This window comes from Phaenicophaeus curvirostris, chromosome 12, assembly GCF_032191515.1.
Source record: "Phaenicophaeus curvirostris isolate KB17595 chromosome 12, BPBGC_Pcur_1.0, whole genome shotgun sequence".
Lineage (NCBI taxonomy): Eukaryota > Metazoa > Chordata > Aves > Cuculiformes > Cuculidae > Phaenicophaeus > Phaenicophaeus curvirostris.
The window spans coordinates 19,194,091-19,220,127 of NC_091403.1; the positions used below are offsets into that span (position 1 = coordinate 19,194,091).

General features: G+C 57.0%; 3 protein-coding genes across 5 annotated transcripts; 2 read left to right on the forward strand and 1 right to left on the reverse strand.

The window, feature by feature from the left end:
- The first annotated feature begins 722 nt into the window (after nt 1–722).
- LOC138725677 (zona pellucida sperm-binding protein 3-like) lies at nt 723–4,432 on the forward strand. Its single transcript, XM_069866813.1, has 9 exons — nt 723–1,300; nt 2,197–2,315; nt 2,391–2,494; nt 2,709–2,886; nt 2,977–3,097; nt 3,479–3,570; nt 3,755–3,897; nt 4,033–4,119; nt 4,204–4,432. The coding sequence occupies exons 1-9, from the start codon at nt 899–901 to the stop codon at nt 4,317–4,319; spliced, it is 1,362 nt and encodes a 453-aa protein (XP_069722914.1). The 5' UTR covers nt 723–898; the 3' UTR covers nt 4,320–4,432.
- A 4,931-nt stretch (nt 4,433–9,363) lies between these two features.
- LOC138725478 (zona pellucida sperm-binding protein 3-like) lies at nt 9,364–12,789 on the forward strand. Of its 3 annotated transcripts, none has more exons than XM_069866428.1 (9): nt 9,365–10,139; nt 10,616–10,734; nt 10,824–10,927; nt 11,125–11,302; nt 11,387–11,507; nt 11,605–11,696; nt 11,831–11,967; nt 12,437–12,526; nt 12,600–12,788. In XM_069866428.1, the coding sequence occupies exons 1-9, from the start codon at nt 9,771–9,773 to the stop codon at nt 12,722–12,724; spliced, it is 1,335 nt and encodes a 444-aa protein (XP_069722529.1). In that variant the 5' UTR covers nt 9,365–9,770; the 3' UTR covers nt 12,725–12,788. The 3 variants fall into 3 exon arrangements, with proteins under 3 accessions (XP_069722528.1, XP_069722529.1, XP_069722530.1); XM_069866429.1 differs by having other exon boundaries at nt 12,437–12,520; XM_069866427.1 differs by having other exon boundaries at nt 9,364–10,139; nt 12,437–12,789.
- A 2,666-nt stretch (nt 12,790–15,455) lies between these two features.
- LOXL1 (lysyl oxidase like 1) lies at nt 15,456–25,693 on the reverse strand. Its single transcript, XM_069867045.1, has 7 exons — nt 24,736–25,693; nt 18,057–18,165; nt 17,366–17,503; nt 16,930–17,086; nt 16,750–16,845; nt 16,444–16,559; nt 15,456–16,142 (listed from the first exon to the last, which is right to left on the reverse strand). The coding sequence occupies exons 1-7, from the start codon at nt 25,691–25,693 to the stop codon at nt 16,136–16,138; spliced, it is 1,581 nt and encodes a 526-aa protein (XP_069723146.1). The 3' UTR covers nt 15,456–16,135.
- Nucleotides 25,694–26,037: the final 344 nt, after the last annotated feature.

A 26,037-nucleotide genomic window follows, 5' to 3' on the forward strand; every position in this document is an offset into this window, starting at 1 on the left:
ACCTTTTCCCCAGTCTCCAACCTAACCTTTCCCTGGCATCTTCCTGCCATTCCCTCAGATCCTATCATCGGTCACCAGAAAGAAGAGCTCAGTGCCTGCTCCTCCACCTCCACCACTCATGTTGAAGCTGCAGACTGTAATAAGATCTCCCTTCAGTCTCCTCCAGTCTGAACAGACCCAGTGACTGCAGCTGCTCCTCACACAGCATCCCCTTTAAACCCCTTACCTACTTTATGCCCCTCTCTGAACACTCCCCAGTACCTTTAGATCCTTTTTATACTGTGGTGACCACCCAGTGCTCGAGGTGGGGCTGCACCAGTGCAGAGCAGAGCAGGACAATCGCTTCCCTTGATCAGCTGGGAACGCTGTGCTTGATGCACCCCAGGACGTGGTTGGTGACATCCTGGAACTCCCCAGTTGCCCTTGGTATGAACAGTTCTATGAGAATCATCACCACCTTGAAGGAGCTGGTGACAGGGACAAATCTGGGCACCTGAAGAGGGGGGTTGCCTTGGGAAAATGTCACCCTCCACACCATTTCCCAGCAGCTCTGCCGCAGAAGGGTCCCATGTTCTGGAGGTGGGACATATGGTCTGGAGGAGAGACATTTCTCAGAGGATCTTACACAGCTGATTGTTACCAAAAATGGGGTGGTTGGAAATGCGGTTGGCTGCACAGCAAACTCTGCATCTCTCCTGTGGGCAAGGGACCCAATCCAGCACCTCAGTACCTCGTTAGAGCCCACCACAATGGGTTTTCCAGGGAATCGGGTGCTCTCAGCTGTTGCCAATTGCCCTTATGGGAGGTGTTCTGAGTATCACCTGAGGTGGGAGCAGCTGTGGGCTATAAAAGGTCCCTGGGCAGCAGTTGCTTCTTATGGTGGGTTCTGGTAGGCAGGATGAGGTCTAGCAGTAGCCTAGTGTTTGCTCTTTTCTGCTGGGTTTTTGGGGAGGTGGTTGCTTACAACCCTTGGGGTGTCTTTAGAGGGGAGGCAGAGCTATGGAGGTACAGAGGGGTTCCTTCCTTTGGGCAATCCTATTCCTCCTCCCGCTCTTCCCCTTGGGCGTGGGTGGACATCTCTCAGCTGCAGGCTGCAGCCCCTTTGCACCCCGTGACCGTGCAGTGCCAGGAGGCACAGGTGGTGGTCACAGTGCACAGGGATCTCTTTGGCACGGGACGCCTGGTCAGAGCCGGGGACTTGACTCTGGGCTCAGCTGGTTGCCTGCCTGCGGTCTGGAGTGCCCTTGAGACCATGGTCACCTTCATGGCTGGGCTGCATGAGTGTGGCAGCACCCTAAGGGTAAGGCTGGAGGGGGCTGGAGCCCGGTAGGGGTGGTGGTGGGATGTCTGCCTCTTGATTTGTGCCTTGGGATGCCGAGAATGGCAGGTGCTGTGGTGTAGGCGAGCTCAGAGAAGTGCTCCAAAACCTTTCCTAGAAGCTTAACATCTCTCTCAGCTTTTCCAGAAGCTGTGGTGTCTTGTCTGGGGCTAGCAGGGAAAGGCACCCAAGAGGCAGAGAAATTGGGGTTTTCCTGATGGATGCAGAGGTATCTAAATATTCCAGGACTACTTAGGCTGTTGCTGCCACCTCCAGGATGGAGCCCAGATGACCTAGTGCTGGGAGCCACTGTAGCAAGCTAGCAGCTGATGCCTGCTTTAGGAGGTGTGTGGGTGCTGCTGGGTGTAGCATGAAGCTCCTTCATAGGGAACTTAAATTCGAAGTGGCTTCTCTCCCCTGGAAGAGGTTGACTCACCCAGGGTGAGCAGGAAACTACTCCAGCCAGCAGATACCTTCATCAAATCCCCTGAGCAGAAGTCATCCTCTGCTACAGAATTATCGAATGGTTTGAGTTGGAAGAGACCTTAAGGCCCATCCATCTCCAACCCCCTGCCGTGGGCAGAGACACCTCCCACTGGGTCAGGTTGCTTAAAGCCCCATCCAACCTGGCCTTGAACACCTTCAGTGTTGGGGCAGCCACGTTTCTCTAGACAAGGGACAGGCTGGAGCAGCTTCCCAGCCCAGAGTATCCCTGCCGCAGGATGAGTGGCACTTGCCTGGCTCCAGCACAAATGCTTCTGGCTGACGAGCAGAAGAAATGCCTCAGCATTGAGACTCTAGGCTTAAATGTGCTGCTCTGTGTGCGAGGTCAGAACCCATGGCTCTTAATGACTGGATAATGTCTTGTCTTTGCCTAGGTGACCCCTGATGCTCTAGTCTACAGCACGAGCTTAAATTACAAACCAGTTCTTACTGGCAGCCCTGTCATCATCCGCACCAGCCCTGCTGTGGTTCCTATTGAGTGCCACTATCCAAGGTAAGTCCATGCAGGTGAGCACCAAGCGAGCCTTTCTGCTACCATGGAATTTAACTATGAGTGTCCCTTCCCCAGGAGGGACAACGTGAGCAGCCATGGTGTCAAGCCCACATGGGTGCCCTTCCATTTCACCATGTCCTCTGAGGAGAAGCTGCCCTTTTCCCTGCGCCTCATGAATGGTAGGTTTTGCCTTAGGGTCTCCTTGGGTGCAGGGAACCCTGGGGTGGCACAGCTAGTGCTGGTATCACCCCAGTGCTCCCAGAGCAGCAGGGGTTCACTATAGTTTTGGTGGGTACCCAGGGCTTTGTGCCTGTTGTGGCTTCCCTGGCTGGAAGCAGTAAAGCACAAGCTGGCTTTCCATTCAGGAGTGCCTGGTGACCTCTCTCCTTCCAGATGACTGGAGTGCTGAGAGAGTCTCCCCCATATTTCAACTGGGAGAGGTCCTCCATTTCCAAGCTGGTATCAACACAGAAAATCATGCACCTCTGAGGCTCTTTGTGGACACCTGTGTGGCCACCCGGACCCCAGACAGGAGCTCTTCTCCCCAGTACACTTTCATTGACTTCAATGGGTAAGAACTGGCTGTTCCCTTCTTTTAAGACCCCTTTCTGCAGGTTATGGGTATTTCTGATTTCCTGGTGGCCCTTGCTTTTGTGTCTAGGTGCCTTGTGGATGGGCAACTGGATGATGCCACCTCGACTTTCATATCCCCAAGACCCAGGCAAGATGTGCTTCAATTTGCAGTAGATGCATTCAAGTTTGCAGGAGACCCCAGCAACCTGGTAAATACTTCTTAAAGTGGGTTCCCCTGACTAGACCAGGCCTGTGGCCTCACTGTTAAAGTAAGAGGGTTTTGTTTAGAACAACTTTCCCAATGCAATTGCCTCCTGGCAACACGTGACTGAGGTCATCCTGTATTACTATTTCTGGATCATGACTCTCTGAGCCAAGGATCTTCCTTGGACACCAGTTCTGATACTGGTTAACTCATGCCTTTCTGATGGGCTTCAAGATCTGAAACCTAATGTGGCTTGAAGAAAGCAAGGTGGGGCTGAGCTGCTCTGGGGAGATGGTGGTCCCCGGGGAGACTGACCCCATGGTACATGGGAAAGCCATAAAGGCAAATGGCAACCTAATCCCTTCGCTCTGCCTGGCCTCCCCAGATCTACATCACCTGCCACCTGAAGGTATCCCTGGCTGACCAAGCTCCTGACCCTCTGAACAAGGCTTGTTCCTTCAACAAAACCAACAACCTGTGAGTAGCTGGAACAGCAGCTTGCCCAAAGATGGAGAGCTTGGGCTTCTCATTTGGTGGGTCACCTTCTAGGAAGGTGGAGTTTGCCATCTGGGTTGGGAGGGTTTTGGTCTCTCCTCTGAGACCCCAAAGCATGTAAGGGATTCTGACAATAGGGTGGAGTGGTCACCAGGCTCTCTTGTAGCTGGGCTCCTGTGGAAGGCACCTGGGATATCTGCTCCTGCTGTGAGATGAGGAGCTGTGGTTTGGCCAGGGACTCCAGGAGGCTCCATGTTCCCTCCCGAGGGCAAGGAGGACGCATCCGGAGAGAACTGCCCTCTGAACTGGGTAGGTTACAGCATTTGTCACTGTCACAGCAACTTACCTGGAGCTGTGTGGCTGGAGCTACCTGTTGGCTCCTCAGTGCTGGGAGAGCTAGATGTTCAAACAAGCATGTGAATGCTCACAAGTCCTCCCTTTCAGATCCCTTGGTGAGAGAAGCAGATGTTGTGGTTGGACCTCTCTTCATCCACAGCTGGCGGGATGAGCCAGTTAGGATACCTACACGAGGTAGGACAAACCTGGGGAAGGAGGGTTGTTTGTGCATCAGGTCCTGGCTTTAGATGTAAGTACCTCCTTATTTCTCCTTTCTAGATGCAGGCCATCTGTGGATGGTACTGGGGCTACCCACAGTAGCTGGTTTGGTCATCCTGATCCTTGCTGTTCTAGGAGCTCTAACTGTCTGCTGGAAATCCAACAACCCTGTTTAAGTCCTTGTTTTCAACTTTTATAGTCTGTCCAATAAAAAAAAAACTGAAGGACTAGAAGGCTTGGTGAGTGGCGAGTGAAAAAGTCTTCCTGGAGAGACTGAGCTACCCCAAACTTCATGGTAACTTTAGCTCTGATTTGCACCCAGTTTGGATCTTGCTCTCCTGTAGTCCTGTCCTCAGCAGAGCTCTGTACAGCCTTGCCCTGTCAGCACCTCCCAGAACACCTAGCTGGGAAGTGTTGCCAGAAAATCACCTCCAAATGCTCTCTTTGGTTTCTAAGAAGCATGGAGGCTTGTTTAGCCTCAAAACACTTCACCTTCTGTGTTGCTACTTGGCTCTGCCCCACACTGGTAACTCTTTACTCAACAAGCCAAGAGGAGCTAAGGCTTTAGTAAAACTTGGACCACTCTTCTCCTGCCTCAAGCTGTTGCTGGGAGATAAATCAAGCTTTGATGGGTGAGAAAGGGAGCACAGTGCCGGGGTTGGTGGGTTGAGCTCTTCCTGGAACAGATGGAGGCAGAAATTCCAGTCCCTGCCCCAAGGACTGTTTACACATAGTTATATGTCAAAAGCCTTGGCTGAAATGTATAAACAGTCCTTGGGGCAGGGATTGGAATTTCTGCCCCTGCTTCTACCCTCCCCCCTCCCCCAGCCCCTCCAGAAAGGGGTTTTCTGATGGATCTGACTTGCATTTGATTTTTTCCTCCCATTGCTATGAAACTTGGGCTCCTCTGCTCAGCAAAGCAGCCGTAATGGTGAGATGTTTCTGCCCCACTGCTCCAAACCCAAGACCTGTTGTTCCCTGCTAACTGGGAGAATCATAGAATGGTTTGGGTCAGACGGGACCTCAAAGCCCATCCAGTCCCAACCCCCTGCCATGGGCAGGGACACCTCTCACTGGATTAGGTTGCTCCAAGCCCCATCCAAACTGGTCTTGAACACCTCCAGGGATGGGGCAGCCACCCCTTCACTAGGCAATCTGGGCCAGGGCCTACCCGCCTGTGCAGGAAAACACTTCTATCTCCACCCTTTCAGCTGAAAACAGCTCCCCCTCATCCTGTCCCTGCACTCCCTGATCAAGAGCCCCTCCCCAGTTTTCCTATGGGTCCCCTTTTAAGTTTCCACTTTAGGCAGTGGTTGGAACTGGACCAACTGAACATCTTGGGATGCAGTGTCAGAGCAAAGTCAGGTGGCTGGATTCACAGAAAGCTGAGATGTGTGAGAAGCTGAGGCTTGCTTGCAGCATGACCACTTCTTGCGCTGGCTTTACAGGGACAGAAGGGCTTCTGCAACCTCTTAGCCTACTATGGGGCATCTTAGGGCAGCCCTCCTGGCTGTGAGGGACAGAGGAAAGAAGTGTATTTGCACATCCTGGCATGTCTTTAGGTGCCATCCTGTGCCCTGGAGACCCTCAGCTGGATGACCTTTGATGGTTGTCACCTTGCAGAGATATGTCTTTGGCACAAGGTAGGGAGCTGGAGTTGATACTTGGAGCACCTGAACTCCAGCTTCATCCCTTCATTTGGTTGCTCATGAATCTAAAAGCAAACTATCCATCCCTCAAAGTTACAAGATTGGTTCTGGGTTGGATCAGGGAGCTCACAGTCTTCAGGTTGGGGTTGTCATAGAATCACTAGGTTGGAAGAGACCCACTGGATCATTGAGTCCAACCATTCCTATCAAACACTAAACCATGTCCCTCAGCACCTCGTCCACCCGTCCCTTAAACCCCTCCAGGGAAGGGGACTCAACCCCCTCCCTGGGCAGCCTCTGCCAGTGCCCAGTGACCCTTTCGGTGAAAAACTTTTTCCTAATGTCCAGCCTGAACCTCCCCTGGTGGAGCTCAAGGCCATTCCCTCTCGTCCTGTCCCCTGTCACTTGGGAGAAGAGCCCAGCTCCCTCCTCTCCACAACCTCCTTTCAGGTAGTTGTAGAGAGAGAGCAATGAGGTCTCCCCTCAGCCTCCTCTTCTCCAGGCTAAACACCCCCAGCTCTCTCAGCTGTTCTTCCTAAGGCCTGTAAGTCAGTAGGGATTCTTTCCTCAACCATATAATCAGACCCTTGTTAGAGGGTTTTCATCCTTGTCTTGCAGCAAGGTGGGAGGTAGGAGCTTTTATGGGGAATAGCTGTGAAAAGTCTTCACCATCCTCTCAGAGCTGAGAGCTGCCTGCTTTTGGGGTAGAAGGTTGAGGAGAAGAGTGTGGAAATGTGAATGGAAGGGATCTCAAAGTCTCCTCTCCAACACCAGGTGGATCAGCTCTGTGTTGGCCTGGCTGAGGCTGACAATGCCATTAATGGAGATCCCCACTTCTCTGTGCCCAGCTCAAAGCTGCACAAACTTCTTGCAGAAGAAATATTTCCTTCCTGAACCTTCCAGACCACAAGTTGTGGCTGTTGCTTTGTTAAATTATCACAGAACTGAATCCTTCTTGATTCAGCATCTTCTCTAGATATTCAGTGCCCTGACAGCCACTTGGCATGTGTGCTCTGAGTGGAGACTAACCCTCTGGTTTGCTGAGGCACAAAGAGAAGCCCCCATCCCTGGAGGTATTTAAAAGACAGGTAGATCAAGTGCTTAGGAATATGGTTTAGTACTGGGCATGTACAGTTAGCCTTGATGATCTCAAAGGTCTTTTCCAACCTGGGGAGATTTTCTGATTCAAAATGGAAACCCTTCTCCATACCACTTGCCATAGTTGCTTTGTGGCCACCTTAAGCAAACTAGGTGAGCTGGCTCCAGGGAAGAAGACTAAAGTTGGTCTACAAAGAAATTAGGGATGGGGAAATGTGCTTTGGATTTCCAGAGCAGCAATCCCCCTCTAGCAGCTTCTGCCTTATCCTTGTCTCTACTGATGCTCAACAGCAGCACTGACCTTGCTGTGTGATGGGAGGTTTTTTTTTTTAGCTTTATAAGTAAAAATGAGATGTGCTTTAAAGCCTTTATGAAATGGGGGAATAACACTGGGTTTGTGCTCATCTTGTGCCCTGGGACTTTCTGGTCTCTGCCTGCTCCAAAAAATGAACTCGTGCATTTCCAAATGTGCTGGTCCACAGCCAATGTCCTGTTGTTCTTGGAATAAAGATGGGACTGCCAGTCTGGGCAAGGCCTAAACTAGGAGCAGAAATCCCCTTTTTCATAGAGAAAGCAGCAGGGCAAGGGAGGGGATTCTGCCCCTCTACTCCACTCTCATAAGACCCCAGCTGGAGACTTGCATTCAGTTCTGGAGTCTTCAGCATGGGAAGGACATGGAGCTGTTGGAGTGAGTCCAGAGGAGGTCATGGAGATGATCTGAGGGCTGGAGCACCTCCTGTACAAGGACAGGCTGAGGGAGTTGGGGTTGTGCAGCCTGGAGAAAAGAAGGGTCCAGGGAGACCTTAGAGCAGCTTCCAGTACTGAAAGGGGCTCCAGGAAAGCTGGGGAGAGGCTCTTGATCAGTGAGTACAGGGGGATGGAATGAGCAGGAATGGTTTTCAGCTGAAAGAGGGGAGGCTTAGATGAGACCTTAGGGAGAAATGTTTTCCTGTAAGGGTGGAGAGGCCTTGGCCCACGCTGCCCAGAGCAGTGGTGGCTGCTCCATCCCTGGAGGTGTTGAAGGCCAGGTTGGATGGGACTTGGAGCAGCCTGGTCCAATTTGAGGTGTTCCTGCCCATGGCAGGGGGATTGGAACTAGATGGGCTTTGAGATTCCTTCCAACCCAAAGCATTGTACAAAATTCCCCTGTCCTGAGTCTAGGTGTGTTTCTCCACCTGGGATTCATCTCTACTAATCTGAGTCTTCTGAACACAAGGTGACCCATCAGAGGGGTTTATTCTTGTCCTGGTACCCATAGACCCACGACCTAACCCTGGAGCTGACCCCTGAGCTGCAGCTTTCTAGGATGCAATGGGGTGAGACCAGGCATCTCCTGTGGTCCTTGCAGTCAAGGACCCAGCTAAGCAGCGATGCTTTCCCTTGGGAGTGGGGGCAGCTGCTTATTTACTGATTCAGCATCACCCACCACTATTATCTCCGTGACGCACAGGGCTCAGCTTGCTGGAATCCCTGGCATTTCTACACAAGTGCCAGTCTCAAGGTATTTCAAACACGAAGGAGAAGTCCTGGAACTGCTGACAGCAGCAGAGATGGGGCGTCGGTTCCTAAGAAAAATACAGAAGGCTTTACGTTGGCCTGTTGTGAGGGATGCAAACGTCACACAGGTGGGTTTGGGGGATGTTGAGTCAGGTACAAGCCAGTCCAAGCTCCAAACCCAGTGGGATTTCTGCTACGAGCAGGCTGGCCAACATCTACCCCCCCTCCATCCCCCCCAAATTGCTGTTTCTTTTTCCCACAAACAGCTGAGCTGCTCCAGCTCAAAAATCCAAATCCAAAGCTTTCTCCTCTACCTAGGGCTTGCTCTGTCTCAAAACAGAGAGGGGGGTTTGTGATGAGAAACAGAGCCTCATATAGAGCCAAGAGGATGCTTGCAGAGCCCTAGCAGGTAAAAGGTTAAAGTCACTCAAGAGAAGGGACAGAGACTCCAATAATGAAGCTTGAAAACACAGAGGGTTTATTTTTAAGCAGCTTTCTCTGTCCCCTAGCTGTGAGGAGCTGGGGAATGCCTAGCCCTGCTTGCAGTGGGGTGGGATAGCAGCTGGGATGCTGTGACGTGGGGAATGGAGTGATGGGTGCAGCGTCTCAGCTCCAGTTTGTTCTTCTCCGAGCTCATTTCCTTGAAAACATCGAAACAAACACAAGCTAAAGAGCTGGGGAAAGGCAGCAGAGGTAAAAGAATGGTTGTATGCAGCTCTGCAGCCAAATGACCTCAGTGCAGAGGCTGAAAAGGGGGTTGTTCAGCCTGAGCTGAGAATGGCTGCGCTCGTGTCAGTGGTGAGGGCTCTCACCTCTACCCCCGTCCTGGCCTCGCTGAGGAACAGGGAGATGATGCTTAAAGCCCCTGTTTGGGCTGGAGGTGTAAGCACATGGGCTCTGGGCCTGCTAGCACAGCAGCATCCGAGTGGAAAACCAAAATCCCAGGGGGGCTGATGGCGCCAGGGAGGGATTGTCCCCATGGAGGGAAAGCACCCAGACTGGGATTGTGGACCCCACTCTTCCCACTCCTGTCACCTCCCCAGCAGCCTTGAAAAGCCCCTTATCACCTTCTAAGCTAAACAAGCCACTTTGTACCAGTCTCCCCGTCTCCGGCTTCTGCTGAGTTTTATAAACAACTTCCCCAAAGCGGCTGACGAGGATGTTTTCCCTCGCCTTGGGCAGCCTGGGAACAGGGGGTCCCGGCACCCCGGAACTGCCTCGGTCATGCCTCCTCTCTCCCCGCACCCACCAGGGTTGGCCTTTGGGTGCCCTTGGTCCCCAAATGGGAGCCCAAGGGTGGCCAGCTCCTGCCCCCGGAGGGGATATAAAGGCTGGAGGAGCAGCTCGAGCTCTCTGTGCTAGGATTTACTGGAAGAAGGAGGGATGGGACCTGGAAGCAGCTTGATCCTAGCTCTTCTCTACTGGGTGATAGGCGAGGTGGCTGCCTACCCACCCTGGGATTTCTCCTGGGGCAACCTGGAGAGCCGAGGGGCTCGGGCAGACCCCCATGCCTGGCCTTGGGCAGAGGATCCTCACTCTCGAGCCGTCTCCAGCCATCAGCCGGTGATGGTGCAGTGCCAGGAGGCTCAGCTGGTGGTGATGGTGCACAGAGACCTCTTCGGTACCGGCCGCCTGGTCAACGCGGCTGACCTGACGCTGGGGCCAGCGGCGTGCAAGCATTCCTCGATGAACCCTGCTCTCAACACTGTCATCTTCACTGCCAGCCTCCACGAGTGTGGCAGCATCGTGCAGGTAAGACATTCTCCCTGTGGTGCTTCCCCCAGGGCTGGGATCCCACTTGGCATCCCCGCCGAGCAGCTCCAGGCTGCAGGACTGCGCACTAGGCATCCCCCATGATGTCAGGGGAGCTCCACGTGCTGGATGCTGAGTGCCATCAAGAAACATCCTTGGAGAAGGATCAGTGGGTATTTCCCCAAAACCAGAGCATTTTTCCCCAAAGCTGCTTTGCCCATTCAGCCACAGACACACGGGTGGTGCAAAGCCCCCAGGTCAGACCCATTTTGCTCATGTTTTGGCTCATTAGGAAGTTTAACTTGCTGGAAATGGTAGCAGGAATCCTTCTCCATCCCCTTTCCTCTAACTTTTCCCCTCTTTCTTTGAATTTCCTAGTGTTTCTCAGTTGGGAAAGGATGGATACACACCTTGGTGGTGGCGGGGGAGGGGTGAGGGTGGCTCCTCCACTGGCTTCTCAATGTTATTCTGCCCAGGTCACCCCGGAGTCCCTCATCTACCGCACGCTCCTCAACTACGACCCCAGCCCTGCCAGCAACCCTGTCATCATCCGCAACAATCCCGCCATCATCCCCATTGAGTGCCACTACCCCAGGTAAGGGCTCTCCATCCTCGGTACCCGCTGCTTTGGTTCCCCGGCACCAACACGGGGCTGTGTCCTGACGCGTGGTGCTCCCTGCGCAGGAGAGAGAACGTGAGCAGCAATGCCATCCGACCCACCTGGGCTCCCTTCAGCTCCACACTGTCAGCAGAGGAGAGGCTGATGTTCTCCCTGCGCCTCATGAACGGTAGGTGGGAAGCCATCCCAACCTGCAAATGAGGATTTTTCACCCTTTTCCCAGTGTGGAGGAGCTTGGGGACCCAGCACCCCACTGGGGAAGCCAGCTTAACCCCCGGCAAACACCAGCGCTCCTGCTTTTGGGCTGAGCCTTGGCTCTGGGAGCCAAGGGGGCAGCTGAAGCATCACCCCAATGCTGCCTTGCAGAGGACTGGACCACTGAGAGACCCTTCACCGGTTTTCAACTGGGTGATGTCCTCAACATCCAAGCGGAGGTGGCCACTGAGAGCCATGTGCCACTGCGGTTGTTCGTGGACAGCTGTGTGGCTGCTCTGAGCCCCGGCACGGACTCCTCACCCCACTACTCCATCATCGACTTCAATGGGTGAGCCCCAGGGCCCCACCAGCAGCTGGGCTGTGGTGGAGAGGACCCATTGGGATGCTGACCCCCCACCCCATCCCACGCCAGGTGCTTAGTTGATGGGAGGTCAGACGACACCAGCTCTGCCTTCATCACCCCCCGACCCCAGGAGGACATGCTGCGCTTCAGCATTGATGTGTTCAGGTTTGCAGGGGACACAAGGAACCTGGTAAGGCTGCATATCCCTTCCTGACAGCCCCAAACCAAGCCTATGTCCCCTATGAATGTGTCCTCATCTCTCTCTCTGTCTCCTGCTCTCCTCGCAGATCTACATCACCTGCCACCTGAAGGTGACCCCAGTGGACCAAGCCCCAGACCCCCTGAACAAGGCTTGCTCCTTCAACAAAGCCAGAAACACGTGAGTAGCCACCGCACTGGGATGGGGCACAACTGGGTAGGTCTCCCTGGCACAGACCCAGACTCGGGGTGGGCACAAAAAAGCTCCGTGGGCACTAGGGGGGCTCCGATGACCATGCTCCCATCCCACTGCAGCTGGGCACCCGTGGAAGGCACCCGGGACATCTGCAGCTGCTGCGAGACGGGCAACTGTGAGTCTCCTGCACTCTCCCGAAGACTCAACCCCTTAGAGCGATGGCCCGGCCGCCGCTTCCGTCGCCACGATGCCAACGGTAAGGTGCCCACTGGAATGGAGAGGACAACCTGGGTTTGTAGGATGAGGCCGTTTCATTTAGCCTGGAGAAGAGGAGGCTGAGGGGAGACCTCATTGCTCTCTACAACTACCTGAAAGGAGGTTGTGGAGAGGAGGGTGCTGGCTTCTTCTCCTAAGTGACAGGGGACAGGACGAGAGGGAATGGCCTCAAGCTCCACCAGGGGATGTTTAGGCTGGACATTAGGAAAAAAATTTTCACAGAAAGGGTCACTGGGCACTGGAACAGGCTGCTTAGAGAGGTGGTTGAGTCACCTTCCCTGGAGGTGTTTAAGGGACAGGTGGACAAGGCGCTGAGGGACATGGTTTAGTGTTTGATAGGAATGGTTGGACTCGATGATCCGGTGGGTCTCTTCCAACCTGGTTATTCTATGATGATCTAAGAGGTCTTTTCCAACCTAGTGAATTTATCCTTGCTCTTTCCTCCTCAGTGAAAGTGGCTGAAGCTGACGTGGTCATTGGCCCCGTGCTGCTCTCGAGGGACCCAGCCATCGTGGGAGAGCAGCAGGAGGGAGGTCAGGGTGAGTCCCTGCCGGCTGTGGCCCTGGGGCACAGCCCGGTGACGAGCACTAACAGCCCCCCTTGGTTTTGCAGGTGGGGTGACGGTGGTGGCCAGTGTGGGGCTGGCGCTGATCTGCGTGGTGGCCGGCGTGGGGCTGGCTGGGGCTGCGCTGGCCGTTGGCGTGGGGCGCAGGAGGTGCTCCCGTGGCTCAGCGTGAGCGAAGGGTGAGACCCAAATAAAGCCTGGGAAGGACAAACAGCATCTCTGCTGCTCCTTCTGCAATGGCACCCTGGGGACACGCCGGGGCTGGATGCCCTGCCACGGAGGGAGCATCCATCCTGCCACGTGGCAGCCCCCAGCTCCCACACAGAATCATAGAATAGTTTGGGTTGGAAGGGACCTGAAAGATCAAGCAGTTCCACCCCCTCTGTGATAAGCAGGGACACATCCCACTGGATCAGGCGGCTCCAAGCCCCATCCAGCCTGGCCTTGAACACTTCCAGGGATGGGGCAGCCACCACCTCCCTGGGCAACCTCTGCCACAGCCTCAGCTTTTCCACAGTGAAGAAATTCCTACCTTAATCCTAGTCTAATTCTGCCCTTCTCCAGTTCATCCTGGAATTATAGTCCTATCACTACAAACTTGTGTAAACAATCCCTCCCCAGCTTTCTTGTAGGCTCCCTCCAGGACATCTCCAGCGGGGTCTCAGCCCTCCCTGGGCCTCAGGTTTGCGACCTCAGGGGTGACGCGGGGGGAGGGCAGGAGGAGCAGGGAACCGCCTCAAGCCCCGCCCACCACCAGGCCACGCCCACAAGCGATAACCACGCCCTCTCCGCGTGGCCACGCCCACAACAAGACCCCGCCTATTATGCACGGCCCTGGCTTGGCCACGCCCATCGACACAAGCCACGCCCACCACAATAGACCCCGATGGTCCGTGCGGCCCCGCCCCCTCCCCAAGCCCCGCCCCCTCAACAGGGATCAGAACAGGCTGGACCGCTGGGCTAAGACCAGTGGCAGGAGATTTAACAAGGCCAAATGCCGGGTCCTGCACTTTGGGCACAACAACCCTGAGCAGCTCCAGACTAGGAGGAGTCTGGCTGGAAAGCTGCCTGGAGGAGAGGGACCTGGGGGTGTTGGTTGACAGCGACTGAACATGAGCCAGCAAGGGCCCAGGTGGCCAAGAAGGCCAATGGCATCTTGGCTTGGATCAGAAACGGCATGACCAGCAGGTCCAGGGAGGTTCTTCTCCCTCTGGACTCGGCACTGGTGAGACCGCTCCTCGAATCCTGTGTTCAGTTCTGGGCCCCTCACCACAAGAAGGATGTTGAGGCTCTGGAGCGAGTCCAGAGAAGAGCAACGAAGCTGGTGAGGGGGCTGGAGAACAGGCCTTATGAGGAACGGCTGAGAGAGCTGGGGGTGTTTAGCCTGGAGAAGAGGAGGCTGAGGGGAGACCTCATTGCTCTCTCCAACTACCTGAAGGGAGGTTGTGGAGAGGAGGGAGCTGGGCTCTTCTCCCAAGTGACAGGGGACAGGGCGAGAGGGAATGGCCTCAAGCTCTGCCAGGGGAGGTTTAGGCTGGAAATTAGGAAAAACGTTTTCACAGGCTCATTGGGCACTGGCAGAGGCTGCCCAGGGAGGGGGTTGAGTCACCTTCCCTGGAGGTGTTTAAGGGACGGGTGGACGAGGTGCTGAGGGACATGGTTTAGTGTTTGATAGGAATGGTTGGACTCGATGATCCGGTGTGTCTCTTCCAACCTGGTGATTCTATGATTCAATAGGCCCCGCCACGGCCCCGCCCCCTCCTATTTAACCCCCGCCCTTTCCTCCCGCCGGCACGGCCGTTCCCACCACGGTCCCGCCCCAGCCCGGGGAGCCCCGGGGCCAGGGACCCCCTCCCCGTGCCCCCGCCCTCAGTCCGACGGGCGCTGCGGCCCCGCGCCGGGACTCCGCGATCCCCGTGGCCGGGCGCGGGCTCCGTGAGTGGCGGCCTCGCTGGGTTCAGCCCCGGCCCAGCACGGCGCGCCCTCCACAATGGCACGTCCCTTCGTCCCGCCTCCCCGCCCCTCCCAGCCAATCGGAGCCCGAGACAGCACCTGGCCCCGCCCCCATATCGTAATCAGCCAATCGGAGACGGCGACAGCCCCTGGCTCCGCCCCCAGATCGTAATCAGCCAATCGCGGCCCGAGGCAGCGCCCGGCCACGCCCACTCGCGCTGGCTCCGCCCCGTCAGCCAATGGCGGCCCGAGGGAGCGCCCGGACCCGGCCTCTCCCCGCTCCGACCGACCCCAGTCCCGCGGCTTCAGACCGAGAGACGCGAGGGGTGTCGGCCGGGAACAGGACGCGGTGGGCTTTCCCGCATCTCCCACCGGGCAGAGCGGCGGGATCGGGAAGCGGGGCTGGCTGGGAAAAGCGGTTCGGGATGGCGCCAAGCGTGAAACGGGCCGGCGGGCGCTGGGCCGCGATTGGCGGGGCCGGCGCTGCCTCGGCCAATGATTAACTGCGCTGGGCGAGGGGGCGGGGCCAGCAGGAGGGGCGGGGCCAAGGCGAAGCCCCGGCCTGTGATCGGTGGGGCCGGCACTGTCACAGCCAATGAATAACTGCGCTGGGTGAGGGGGCGTGGCCAAGGTGAAGCCCCGGCTCGTGATTGGTGGGGCCGGCCTTCCTCGGCCAATGATTGGCTGGCGCGGGGCGAGGGGGTGTGGCCAGCCGTGAGCGCGGGAAGCCGCGGGTGGGCCTGGAGCTGGCTGGGCTCTGAGATTCCTCCCAACCCAAGCGATTCCCTCCTTCCATCATCTGTTGTGCCCTTTGCATCCAGGCTTAAAGGACAACATCAAACACCATCTGATTTCCCCTTAGGGCACCTCTCGGGACAGATTCCCATCCCATTTGTGGCCCTGAGGGGATTGTCGCGGTGGCACCGTGGCTTCAAGTAAACACCAAACCCTCCAAAGCAACAGTTTTTTAATGATTTCTGGTTTTAAAGCTTGTGAAAATAACAATAATATTAAAAATAATGATGAAACGAGACTTCCAGTCATCTCGAAGGACTCCCTCCTTATTTTGAAAAGCTGAGCAAAAAAGGAGCGAGTTCCCTTTTACAGTGACGGGATTTCCAGCACCTTCGGTCCCCAAAAAATAACCAGAGCATCCCAGCATAGCACCCACCTCGAGAAGAGGCGTCCAGCATCCTTGCCAGGTCAGCACCTCCCAATTCAGGCTGTCGTCTTCTCCTCTGCAGGGGTGGCATCGCCGGAGACCCACCCCCCCCAAAAAAAATGCAGAAGGGGTTAAAGATTACAGCGCTCTCTATTGCGAATATGTGATTTACATCATTTATACAGCATTTACAGGCTCCTGCCTTTATTCCAGCTAAAACAGCATTGATTTCGCTTAGGAAATGGGGGGAAAAAAAAAAGAAGGTTAAAGAAAAGTTAAGTATAAAAAAATATTTTGAAGAGTCACTCTCGCTTCCCCTCCTTTTAATGACTTTTTGGTTGCTGAGGAGGGGTCTTGAGGAACTGCTGATGGGCTTTGAGTTCTCCGGTAGGACAGAGGAGCCAGCTCAGGCGCTTTGAGATGGGGACAGAGGCTGGGGCAGGTGATGACCCTCTAGCCCTGCTCTCATCAAGATCTGAAATAAAACAAAAAAAAATCACATTTAAATACATTTAAAAATGTTATTTCAAAGGTTGAGGGGATGTTCTTTTGAAACTCAGCTTTGTTATTCCCTGGAATAACAAGGAAATTCAATATAAACACCCCAATAGGAGAGAGACACCAACCCCCAGCTCCACCGCTGGCCAAATCCAGCTTCTTTTGGGATGGTCATGCAGAAAACTGGGATGAAGGGGAATTAAACCACTCCGGTGTGACCCCATCTCTGGGTTTTTTTGCCCAGGGGAGGACAGACAGACCGACCGGCCTCTCCTTACTGGGAAATCTTGCAGTTTGTCGTGGAGACGTAGCGGCCGGTGTAATGGATGTTGCACCTCACCACGTTGTTGGTGAAGTCCGATTCCAGGACAATGTACTTGGGGTTCACTTGAACCTAAAAAACGGGGGAAAAGGGAAGGAAAAATACCCCCAAAAATTAGTAAGAGAGGGAATGAGCAGCACCTATACCCATGTTAAAAGGACAGCACCAAATAAAGGTGCATGGTCCCAAGCCCAGCGGTTGAGAAGCTCCCAAGCCAACCCCAAATCAATAATGTTTTCCCCTTAAAAATGACCCTGGCCACCTTTAAGACGTAATTTCCTGGCTGCACATCTGTTATATCGATCCACTGGCAGTCAATGTCGGCATTGTAGGTGTCATAGCAGCCCGGGCTCAAACCCTGTGGGGGTAAAAGGAGCATTCAGAGTGTGTTGTATGGGCGGTGAACCCCAAGGAGCCCTTTGAGCGTCCCCTCTGAAGCCACCTGGGTATGGGCCGTGCAGGCGTAACGCTTCAGGTTGCCGAAATCGCAGGTAGTGTCCTCCAGGCAGAAGCTCGCCTTGTGGCCCTCGGCCACCTTCTTCCCTGTGGTGGCATCCAGCAGGTCATAGTGGCTGAACTCGTCCATGCTGTGGTAGTGCCTGGGGACGGGGGTGGGGGGGCACAGTGAGGGGGATCCCCCCCTAGACAGCACCATCCTCTCCCTGCTGTGATTTGAGGGGCTCCCTGGGGACCCCCAGCTTGCCAGCTCCCTCCTCGGGGACATGACTCGCAAGAGCTTGGTGGCTTTAGGGACGTAGGTGTGAAACATGGGGACACCACTTCCAAACATCTCAAAGCGACGTCCCAAAAGGGAGAAATGCCATTTGAAAGGCTTTCAAACTGCAAAGAGGAAGAGGGCTGGTGGTGGGGACACTCACTGGTGGCAGCTGTGCCACTCCCAGCTGTGTCGGGGCCGGCTGGGCAGAAAGTCGGCTGTGCCCTGGTTCTTCACCCGCTGGGGAAACCGCAGGAGCACCCGCACGTCGTAGTCGGTGGCTTCGGCAGCGTAGGCAGTGCTGGGGACATCAGGAAAGGTCAATGCCAACGGCCCCCCTGGCCCTGGCCCCAGACCAGGGGGGACAGGAGCCACCCTAGGTGTGGGGTGCAAGCTCATCCTGGCACCCTAGGAGGAAAATTCCCAGCAAGTGTCTTTGGATGGAGTTTCCTCCACGGAAAAGGAGATGATTGAAATAAAAACAGGAGAGAAGGCTCCCCGGGCTCTGCAGCATCCACCAGACACCTTTCTTTGCCCTTTCTTTCATCCTTCTTCCCATTCCTTTCCCCTTCCATCTTTCCTTCCCCTTCCCTTCTCCTTTTCCCTCTCCTCTCCTCCTATTCCCTCTTCCCTCCCCTCCTCTCTCTCTCCCCCATCCCTCTGTCTTTTCCTCTTCCCTTCTCCTCCATCCTCCTCCTCCTCCTTGCCCCAGGACCCCACCCTGTCTCCCCACAACCCCTCACCCCAGGACGACCCTCTCTCCCACCATGTCCCCATCTCCCCCTCTCTCTCCACCCGTGTCCCCATGTCCCCCAGGCCCCAGGATGCCACCCACACCCCACAGCTGCTCCTACCTGGCCAGGCACTTCTCCTCGGCTGCGCAGCGCAGCGAGTAGAGATGAGCTCGCTGCACGTAGGTGGATGCTTGCACATAGTTGGGGTCCGGCACCAAGTCAGGGAGCCCTGCCGGGAGGACAGGGACAGCTCTGAGGACAGGGACAGGGCTTGGGGACGCAGAGGTCCTCTCCTTGAAGTCACCAGCTCCAACCTCATGGGGGAAGTTTGCTTTGGTGACCACCACGTTTTTTTCATTTTAAGCTGCAGACGGAAAAAATCTTCTCTTACCCTCCCCTCCCCTTCCCCCCCGGCTCTTGCTGGCAAATCCCAAGCCTCCATTTTCCTACAGCGGGATTGCTCAGCCCGTCCTCCTGGAAGCGATTTCACCCAGCCCTGGCTGGCTACCATGCCCTACAAGGGGCTAATGGGGTCCCCCCAAACTCCCCACCTCCCACTCCTGTGTCAGCCAGGGACACAGCCCCTAAAAAAGGGAGGGACCCTATTTCCTGCTGATTCCTGTTTTTCACCCCAAAAGCAGGGTGAAAGTGGGGGCTCTGCTAGCCCCAGGCTCCCCATGTTATGATCCCTTCTCCCCTTTAATTCCTGATGTTGCTCCATGCTTGGGGCCAAGCCAAAGCAAGCTGTGGATGGACAGGCAGACAGACAGCTGCAGGGATGGGCGGGGGCTACCTTGCTTTCCAAAAGCATTACGGAGCTCAGCTGGAGCCAGCACTTCCCACCCCAGCAACAGCCTTTCACACCTCCCTTTCCCAAAGGATCCTCTGGGACCACCAGCCCAGAAAGCAGCCTTACATCTGCCTTGCAAGACAGACAGGGACGTGTGCAGGGGATGCTCCACAGGCACCCCGTGCCTCGGTTTCCCTCTGCAAAGCCAAGCAATGCTCCACTACAATCTCTGCTTGGCAGCCCTCCTTCCTGTGAGCTTAATAGCTCATCTCCATCCTCATCCCTAGCTTAACTCCCATCTTCATCTCTATCTTCATTCCCATCCCTATCTTCACCCCCACCCCCATCTCTGTACCCATCCCCATTCTCATCCTTATCTTCATCCCTGTACCCATCCCTATCTTCACCTCCATTCTCGGCCCCACCCTCATCTTCATCCCCATCCTCATTTTCATCCCCACCTGTCTCTCTCCTTATCTCCATCTCTGTCCCATCCTCATTCCCATCCCCACCCCTGTCCCCATCTTCCTCCTCATCCCCATCACTATCTTTATCCCCATCCTCACCTCTGTCCTTATCCTCATCCCCATCCTCATGCTTGTTCCCATCCTCATCTTCACCTCCACCCCTATCTTCATTTCCTTCTCCATTCTTGTCCCCATCCTCACCTCATTCCCATTCTCCTCATCTCTGCCTTGTTCTCCATCCTCGTCCCCATCTTTATCTCCCTCCCCATCCCCATCCTCCTCCTCATCCCTGCCCTCGTCCCTGTCCTGTTCTCCATCCTCATCCCCATTCTCCCTGTCTCCATCCTCGTCCTCATCCCCATTTCCATCCCCATCTTGACGTTCATCCCCATCCTCATCCCTGTCCCTATCTTCATCCCCATCCTCACCCCCATCCTTGTCCCCATCTTCATCCCCATCCCCCTTTCAAGGCACCAGTGGGTTCTGGCCACACCAGCTCCTCCCTTTGCACTCAGTTTCCAGCATGTCTCTTTTTTTCCCCTCCTCTTTCTTTCTCCCTATTTTCCCTTCTTTTTTTTTTTTTCCATGGGCAAAAAGAACAATGCCTTCTTGTTTCTTGGCCTGCCTTCCCTTGAGGGATCACGTCACTCCATTGGAGTTTGCTTCCTGCCCCACTTGCTTGGTCATCCCTACTGATGTAATACCCAGAGGGGGCTGCGCACGCCATGGGGGGAAACTGGGAGAACTGGGAAGGGCTTTTCCCTCCCCCTTCAAAAAATCAACAATAAAAAAGGCGATGGGAAGGAACCCCTGGGCCCCATCCTACTTGTGAGAGCGTTTGTCATCGTTTAGAAACCAGCTTTTCCTCCCTGTTGTTGTTTATAATAAATTCTTGGACACTCTGGTGAGAGACCTGACTCCTTTACCAACGGGTAGTTTCATCTCCCCCCCAGGACAGAGCTCACCCTGGATGGCCCCGGTGTTATTGTAGGGTCTCCTGCCTCATTTTCAGCAGCGATGGAGCAAACGGCGGGTGCCAGCACCGCTGGGGTTAATAGGATGGCAGGATCTGACCTCCCCACCCTCCAAATGTCCCCTTATCGCAGCAGGGCACCAAACTGTCCCCATCCTGGGGGCTGGTCAAGCCCTGATCCTTTTTTTTTGCTGAGCCAGCGCTTTTCCACCTCCTGCAAGTTCGGGGCCCTGGCAGCCCCCCTGCTATCGCCTCCAAAACGGGACAACCACAGCAAGAAAATGTTTGTTTTTCCTCCTCCGCCCCTTGGTCTGCCCCGGGGAGCTGCCAGAGAAGATTTCCTTCTCCTTCCCCATGAAAATTGGAATAATAAAAAAAAGGCAGGCCTGCTCCCCACCGCGCTGTTTGTGCAGGTGTGCCGGGCTTAGCCCAAAAATCTCCGGCTCCAGCAGCTTTCCAGCTAAAGGGGTGGCTGCTTTGCTTTCCCATGCCCAGCAAGAGCGGGTCCCACATCCAGAGACACGGGGACCACCAAACAGGGTGGCCGTGAGCAGTGGAGACAAGGAAATTCCCCCAAGTGACTGAGATGCACCCCTTCATCCCAGACCTGCAGAATCCACCCTCCTAGTGCATCCCTTCATCCCATCCACGTCCAGCCCATATCAGCCCCACAGCATCCGTCCTCCAGCACCTCCTGGTGCACCTTCATTTCATTCCATTCCATGCCATCCCATGCCATCCCAGGGCCACAGCATCCCTCCTCCAGCATCTCCTGCTGCACCTTCATCCCATCCTGTCCCACCTCATCCCATCCCAGGGCCACAGCATCCCTCCTCCAGCACCTCCTGCTGCACCTTCATTCCATCCCACCCCATCCCATCCCAGGGCCACAGCATCCCTCCTCCAGCACCTCCTGCTGCACCTTCATTCCATCCCACCCCATCCCATCCCAGGGCCACAGCATCCCTCCTCCAGCACCTCCTGCTGCACCTTCATTCCATCCCACCCCATCCCATCTCGGGGCCACAGCATCCCTCCTCCAGCACCTCCTGCTGCACCTTCATCCCATCCTGTCCCACCTCATCCCATCCCAGGGCCACAGCATCCCTCCTCCAGCACCTCCTGCTGCACCTTCATTCCATCCCACCCCATCCCATCTCGGGGCCACAGCATCCCTCCTCCAGCACCTCCTACTGCACCTTCATCCCATCCTGTCCCACCTCATCCCATCCCAGGGCCACAGCATCCCTCCTCCAGCACGTCCTGCTGCACCTTCATCCCATCCCACCCCATCCCATCCCAGGGCCACAGCACCCCTCCTCCAGCACCTCCTACGGCACCTTCATTCCATCCTATCCCACTCCATCCCACCCCAGGGCTACAGCATCCCTCCTCCAGCACCTCCTGCTGCACCCCTTCATCCCATTTCATCCCAGACTAGCCCTGCAGCGTTCCTACTCCAGCACCTTCTGATGCATCCCTTCATACCTCCATCCCATCCCAGCCCCACTGAATCTTCTCAGGATCCCTGGCTGGTTGTTAAGCCTGAAGACAGCAACAAAATCAACCAAAACCCATCCCCAAGCCTACAAGAGACATTCCCGGCAATACTGTCATCTCCTCATCCAGGGGCTCCATCCCTGGGTGATTGCATCCTCTGAGGTCACAACAGCCACCATGATTCAAGCTTAGTGGGTACCAAAATCACTATCAGCCCATAGGATTTCCAAAACCTGCTTCTATTCCAAAACCAACCCCAGGTGACCCATTTGCATGGGGGCAAGGCAAAATACCCCACCAAAGATGTAGGAAAGCAGAGAGGACAGGTCTGGGGAGGGGTCAGGGAGAGGAAGCCCCTGGAGATGCCTCCTGGGGGTCAATCAAGAGCAGCGAGCACCACTAAGAACTGGCACGGTGGTTGAACTCCATAAGGAGGTGGGGGGATCATCTGGCACTGTGACTTAGATGCCACGTGGCTTTCACTAGCCAAGAGCTTCTTTGTATGAGACCATTCAGCCCCTAAACAAGACCTGGGTGGCACCGGGGTCCTCTGCAGTAGTTGTGAGCAGGAGACATGAAGACTTTTGGTGTCTCCTCCTCATCTCCCTGCCAAAGCCTGGTATGCTGCATTTATGCACCTCCCTCAACCAAACCACATTAGATGCTCCTCTCCCACCTCTACCACAGCCTGGCCACCTACAGATTTAAGGCTAGAAACTATTTCAACTCTGTCTTCCAAGGTGCCTTCATCAGCTGGTTGGGATGGAGGGAGGTGGAGGACCCAAATAAACGCCCTCTTAAAAGCCAGTGGGATCTAATTGCTTAATTAACCCCCAAGGTGCCCCAGCAAGAGGCCAGGAATGCCTCACATTCCTGGTTGAGCCGTGTGGGATTAGGAGGCTCTTAAAGAGTTTAGGCGCATAATTAACATCTGATTCGGCTTTATAAAGTGTTTTGACCAATTAAGAAACCTGCCTGAAGGGTGGCCCTGCAGGCAACAGGCTTGGAGAGGGGTTTTTTTTGGAGACCCCCAGGGAGGTGACAGCTTTCCCCAAACAAAGCTGGGCTGAAGAGACCAGCAGGTGACCCAGAGGAGAGGCCAGGGGGGAGCTGGTGGTGGTGGGGGGGGGTGCAGAGAACCTCCTCCCTTGTGTGGTTGGATGATTTTTATTTTCTTCTTCAAATTTATTACGGAAAATATGTGAAGGAGGAGGCTTGGGGCTCCTGCACCTAGAAGAGGGTGTTCTGTTGATGGGCTTGTTGGCCAACAAGGGTTGTCCACCCAGCCACGGGCACCCTGACGCCCCTGGCAGAGCCACAGCACTTTCACCTCCTGGCCCAGCTTCCAGGGATCCTCGAAGGACGCAGCCTTTGCCAACGGGAAGGAGATCTGGCAGGCATCAGCCCGTTTTCCTCTGTCACCTCGGGTCATCTGCAGCGCAGCTGTCCCCAGATGTTCCTCCCCAGAGGCAGGAGACCACCAGCATCCCTCATCCCTGCATTCCTCATCCTTCCATCCCTCGCCAGGCAGCAGAGGCTGTTCCCAGTGAGGTAGGAAGGTCCTCTCTTCGCAATCCCTGTCCCAAGGCTCTTTCCCACACATCTTCAGCAGGGCTGGACCTCAGGCTGACCCAGCCCGGCTGCTCTCGCTGCGTTTACTCACTCGCACGCAATGGGGCAGGGCCGGGATGAACGCTTCCCCCAGCCTGAACCCTCTGGGAAGGGTTTTTCTCAGAAACCAGAGACAGGGCTGACGGGTTACGAGGTCAGATGGGTCAGAGGCGCCAGCTGAGATGGGTTCCCCAAGGGACAGGCAGGGAACAGATCCCCCAGGCTGCTGCTCCTCACACCCTCCAGCCTCGCTTCCAATTTCACCACGGAGCAAAAACGCTCTTGGCAAAGCCTCAGCCGAAAGCCACAGGATTTCATCAGGATCGGGGTCAGTAGGACATGAAGTGACAGTGTCCCTGCTGCAACCTTGGTCCCCTGCTGCGGCCCCAGGTGAGGGAGCACAGATCCAGGTATGGCCAGGATGACCTGGGATGTGACAGTGTCCTACCCCAAGAACACGGCACAGCACGCAGCCACCCCACGGATGCAGGATGACCTGGGGATGTGGCCCATGGCCACCCTAGGAGCACGGCACGTCCCCAACCCAAGGCACACGGCCACTCCACAGACACACGGCACAGACCCACACAGCAAATGCAGGATGACCAGAGGCAGCAGTGACCCCCCCATCCCACAGCACAGACCCTCCCCACAGCCATGGGGGGGACCTTGGACATGGCACAGACCCACCTCACAAGCACAGGATGACCTGGGACACAGCACAGACCCACCCCACAGGCACAGTGTCCCCTCATCCCACCCCACGCGCCCACCCCAGAGGTGTGGGGTGACCATAAGCATGACACAGGCCCTGCTGGCACTTGTGCCTTTGCATCCCTTCTCTTTCCTCCCTCTTTTTCACCACCTCAGACCTCATTCTCAGAACACGTAGGATCTCCAACAGCCCCAGCTCCTTGGTGGCCCCTTGGCCACATCTGTCCCCACTGCATTGGGGCCGCGTTCTTGGAGCCGCTGGCACCAGACACGGTTACAGAGGGCTCTGTCCTTAGGGGAAGCCCTCTACCTGGGTAAGGAGGCACCCAGGCCACCATCCCACCCTGGGGCGCTGCCACACACTCCAGGTCCCCTTCAGGACACCATCCTGCCCCAGGGTCTCACCTGGGACACCATCCCACCACACAGTCTCATTCAGGACACCATCCCGCCCCACCAGGGTCTCACCTGGGACACCATCACCTCCCCCCAGGGTCTCACCTGGGACACCATTCCCCCCCCACCCAGGGTCTCACCTGGGACACCATTCCCCCCCCCCCAGGGTCTCACCTGGGACACCATCCGCCCCCCCCAGGGTCTCACCTGGGACACCCCCACCCCCACCAGGGTTTCACCTGGGACACCCCCACCCGGGTCTCACCTGGGACCCCATCCCACTCAGGACCCCATCCCACCCCAGGGTCCCCCCCGGACACCATCCCCCCCCGCGCCGCCCGGCCTCACCTCTCCCGCCGTGGCTCGGTCTGTAGACGCTGCCCAGGCTGAGCCGCGCTTGCCCGTCGGTCCCGGGTTCGGGGCTCCTGGCCGGCAGGAAGGGCTCGGGCCGGGGGGCCCCGTAAGGCTCCAGCGGCCGGAGCGGCGGCTGCTGCGGCTCGTAGGGCGGCCCGTGCCCCGCGTAGCCGGTCCCGGGGGCCGCCTGCAGGGTGTCCGCAGGGGCGAGCGAGTCCGGGCCTCCGAGCTCCCCCCCGGTATCGTGATAGAGGCTGTGCGAGTAGCGGCGGTCCAGCCCGTCGGCCGGCTGCGGGGGGACGGCGCCGCGGGGGCGCTCCGGGTAGTAGCCGTGCGCTCGGTAGGGGCTCTGCTCGTCCCCGTAGTCCTCGTAGCGCGCCCGGGGCTGGTAGGGATACACCACGCTGGCCCCCGCCGCCGCCACGGCCGCCCCGCCGGCCCCGGTGCTGCGGTGGTAGCTGTAACCCTCGTCGTAGGCGCGGGGGGCGAAGGGGAAGGGCGGGTAGGGGGGGGGCTGCGCCGCGGAGGCGTAGGCGAAGGAGGAGGCGGAGGCGGAGGGAGGCTGGCGGGGGCGGCCGGCGGCGCGCAGCCGCTGCGAAGCCGCGTTGTCCCCCACGGGCCCGTCGCGCCAGTTGTCGGGCACCTGCCCGAAGCCGAAGGGGTGGCGCGTGTGTCCCCGCACGGTGCCGGAGCCCGGCGCTTGTCTCCGCACGCTGCCCGGCCCCGCCAGCAGCACGCGGCTGCCCGCCGCCCGCTCGTGCCCCGCCGGTTCGTACTCGGCGCCGCTGTGCAGGAGGCTGTACACGCGGCCGTTGTTCTCCCACTGGATCAGCTGCCGCCACGGCTGCGGCGCGCCGCCCGCCGCCTCCTGCTGCTCCTGCCCGCCCGCCAGCAGGCACAGCCCGCACCCCAGCGCTGCCCACAGCCCCCACGCCGCCGCCCGCCGCCACATCCCGGAGCGCCTCCCGCCGCGGCACCGCCACCGGGACCAGCCCCGCCAGCGGCGGCGGCGGCAGGGGCGGTGCCGGGTCCTAGTGCCCGCCTCCGCGACCTAGTGCCCGCCTCCGCGTCCTAGCGCCGCCTCCGCGTCCTAGCACCGCCTCCGCGCCCAGCCTGCCTCCCCGGGGCGGTGCCAGGTCCTAGTGCCCGCCTCCGCGTCCTAGTGCCCGCCTCCGCACCCAGCCTGCCTCCCCGGGGCGGTGCCGGGTCCTAGTGCCCGCCTCCGAGTCCTAGCGCCGCCTCCGCGTCCTAGCGCCGCCTCCGCGTCCTAGCACCGCCTCCGCGTCCTAGCACCGC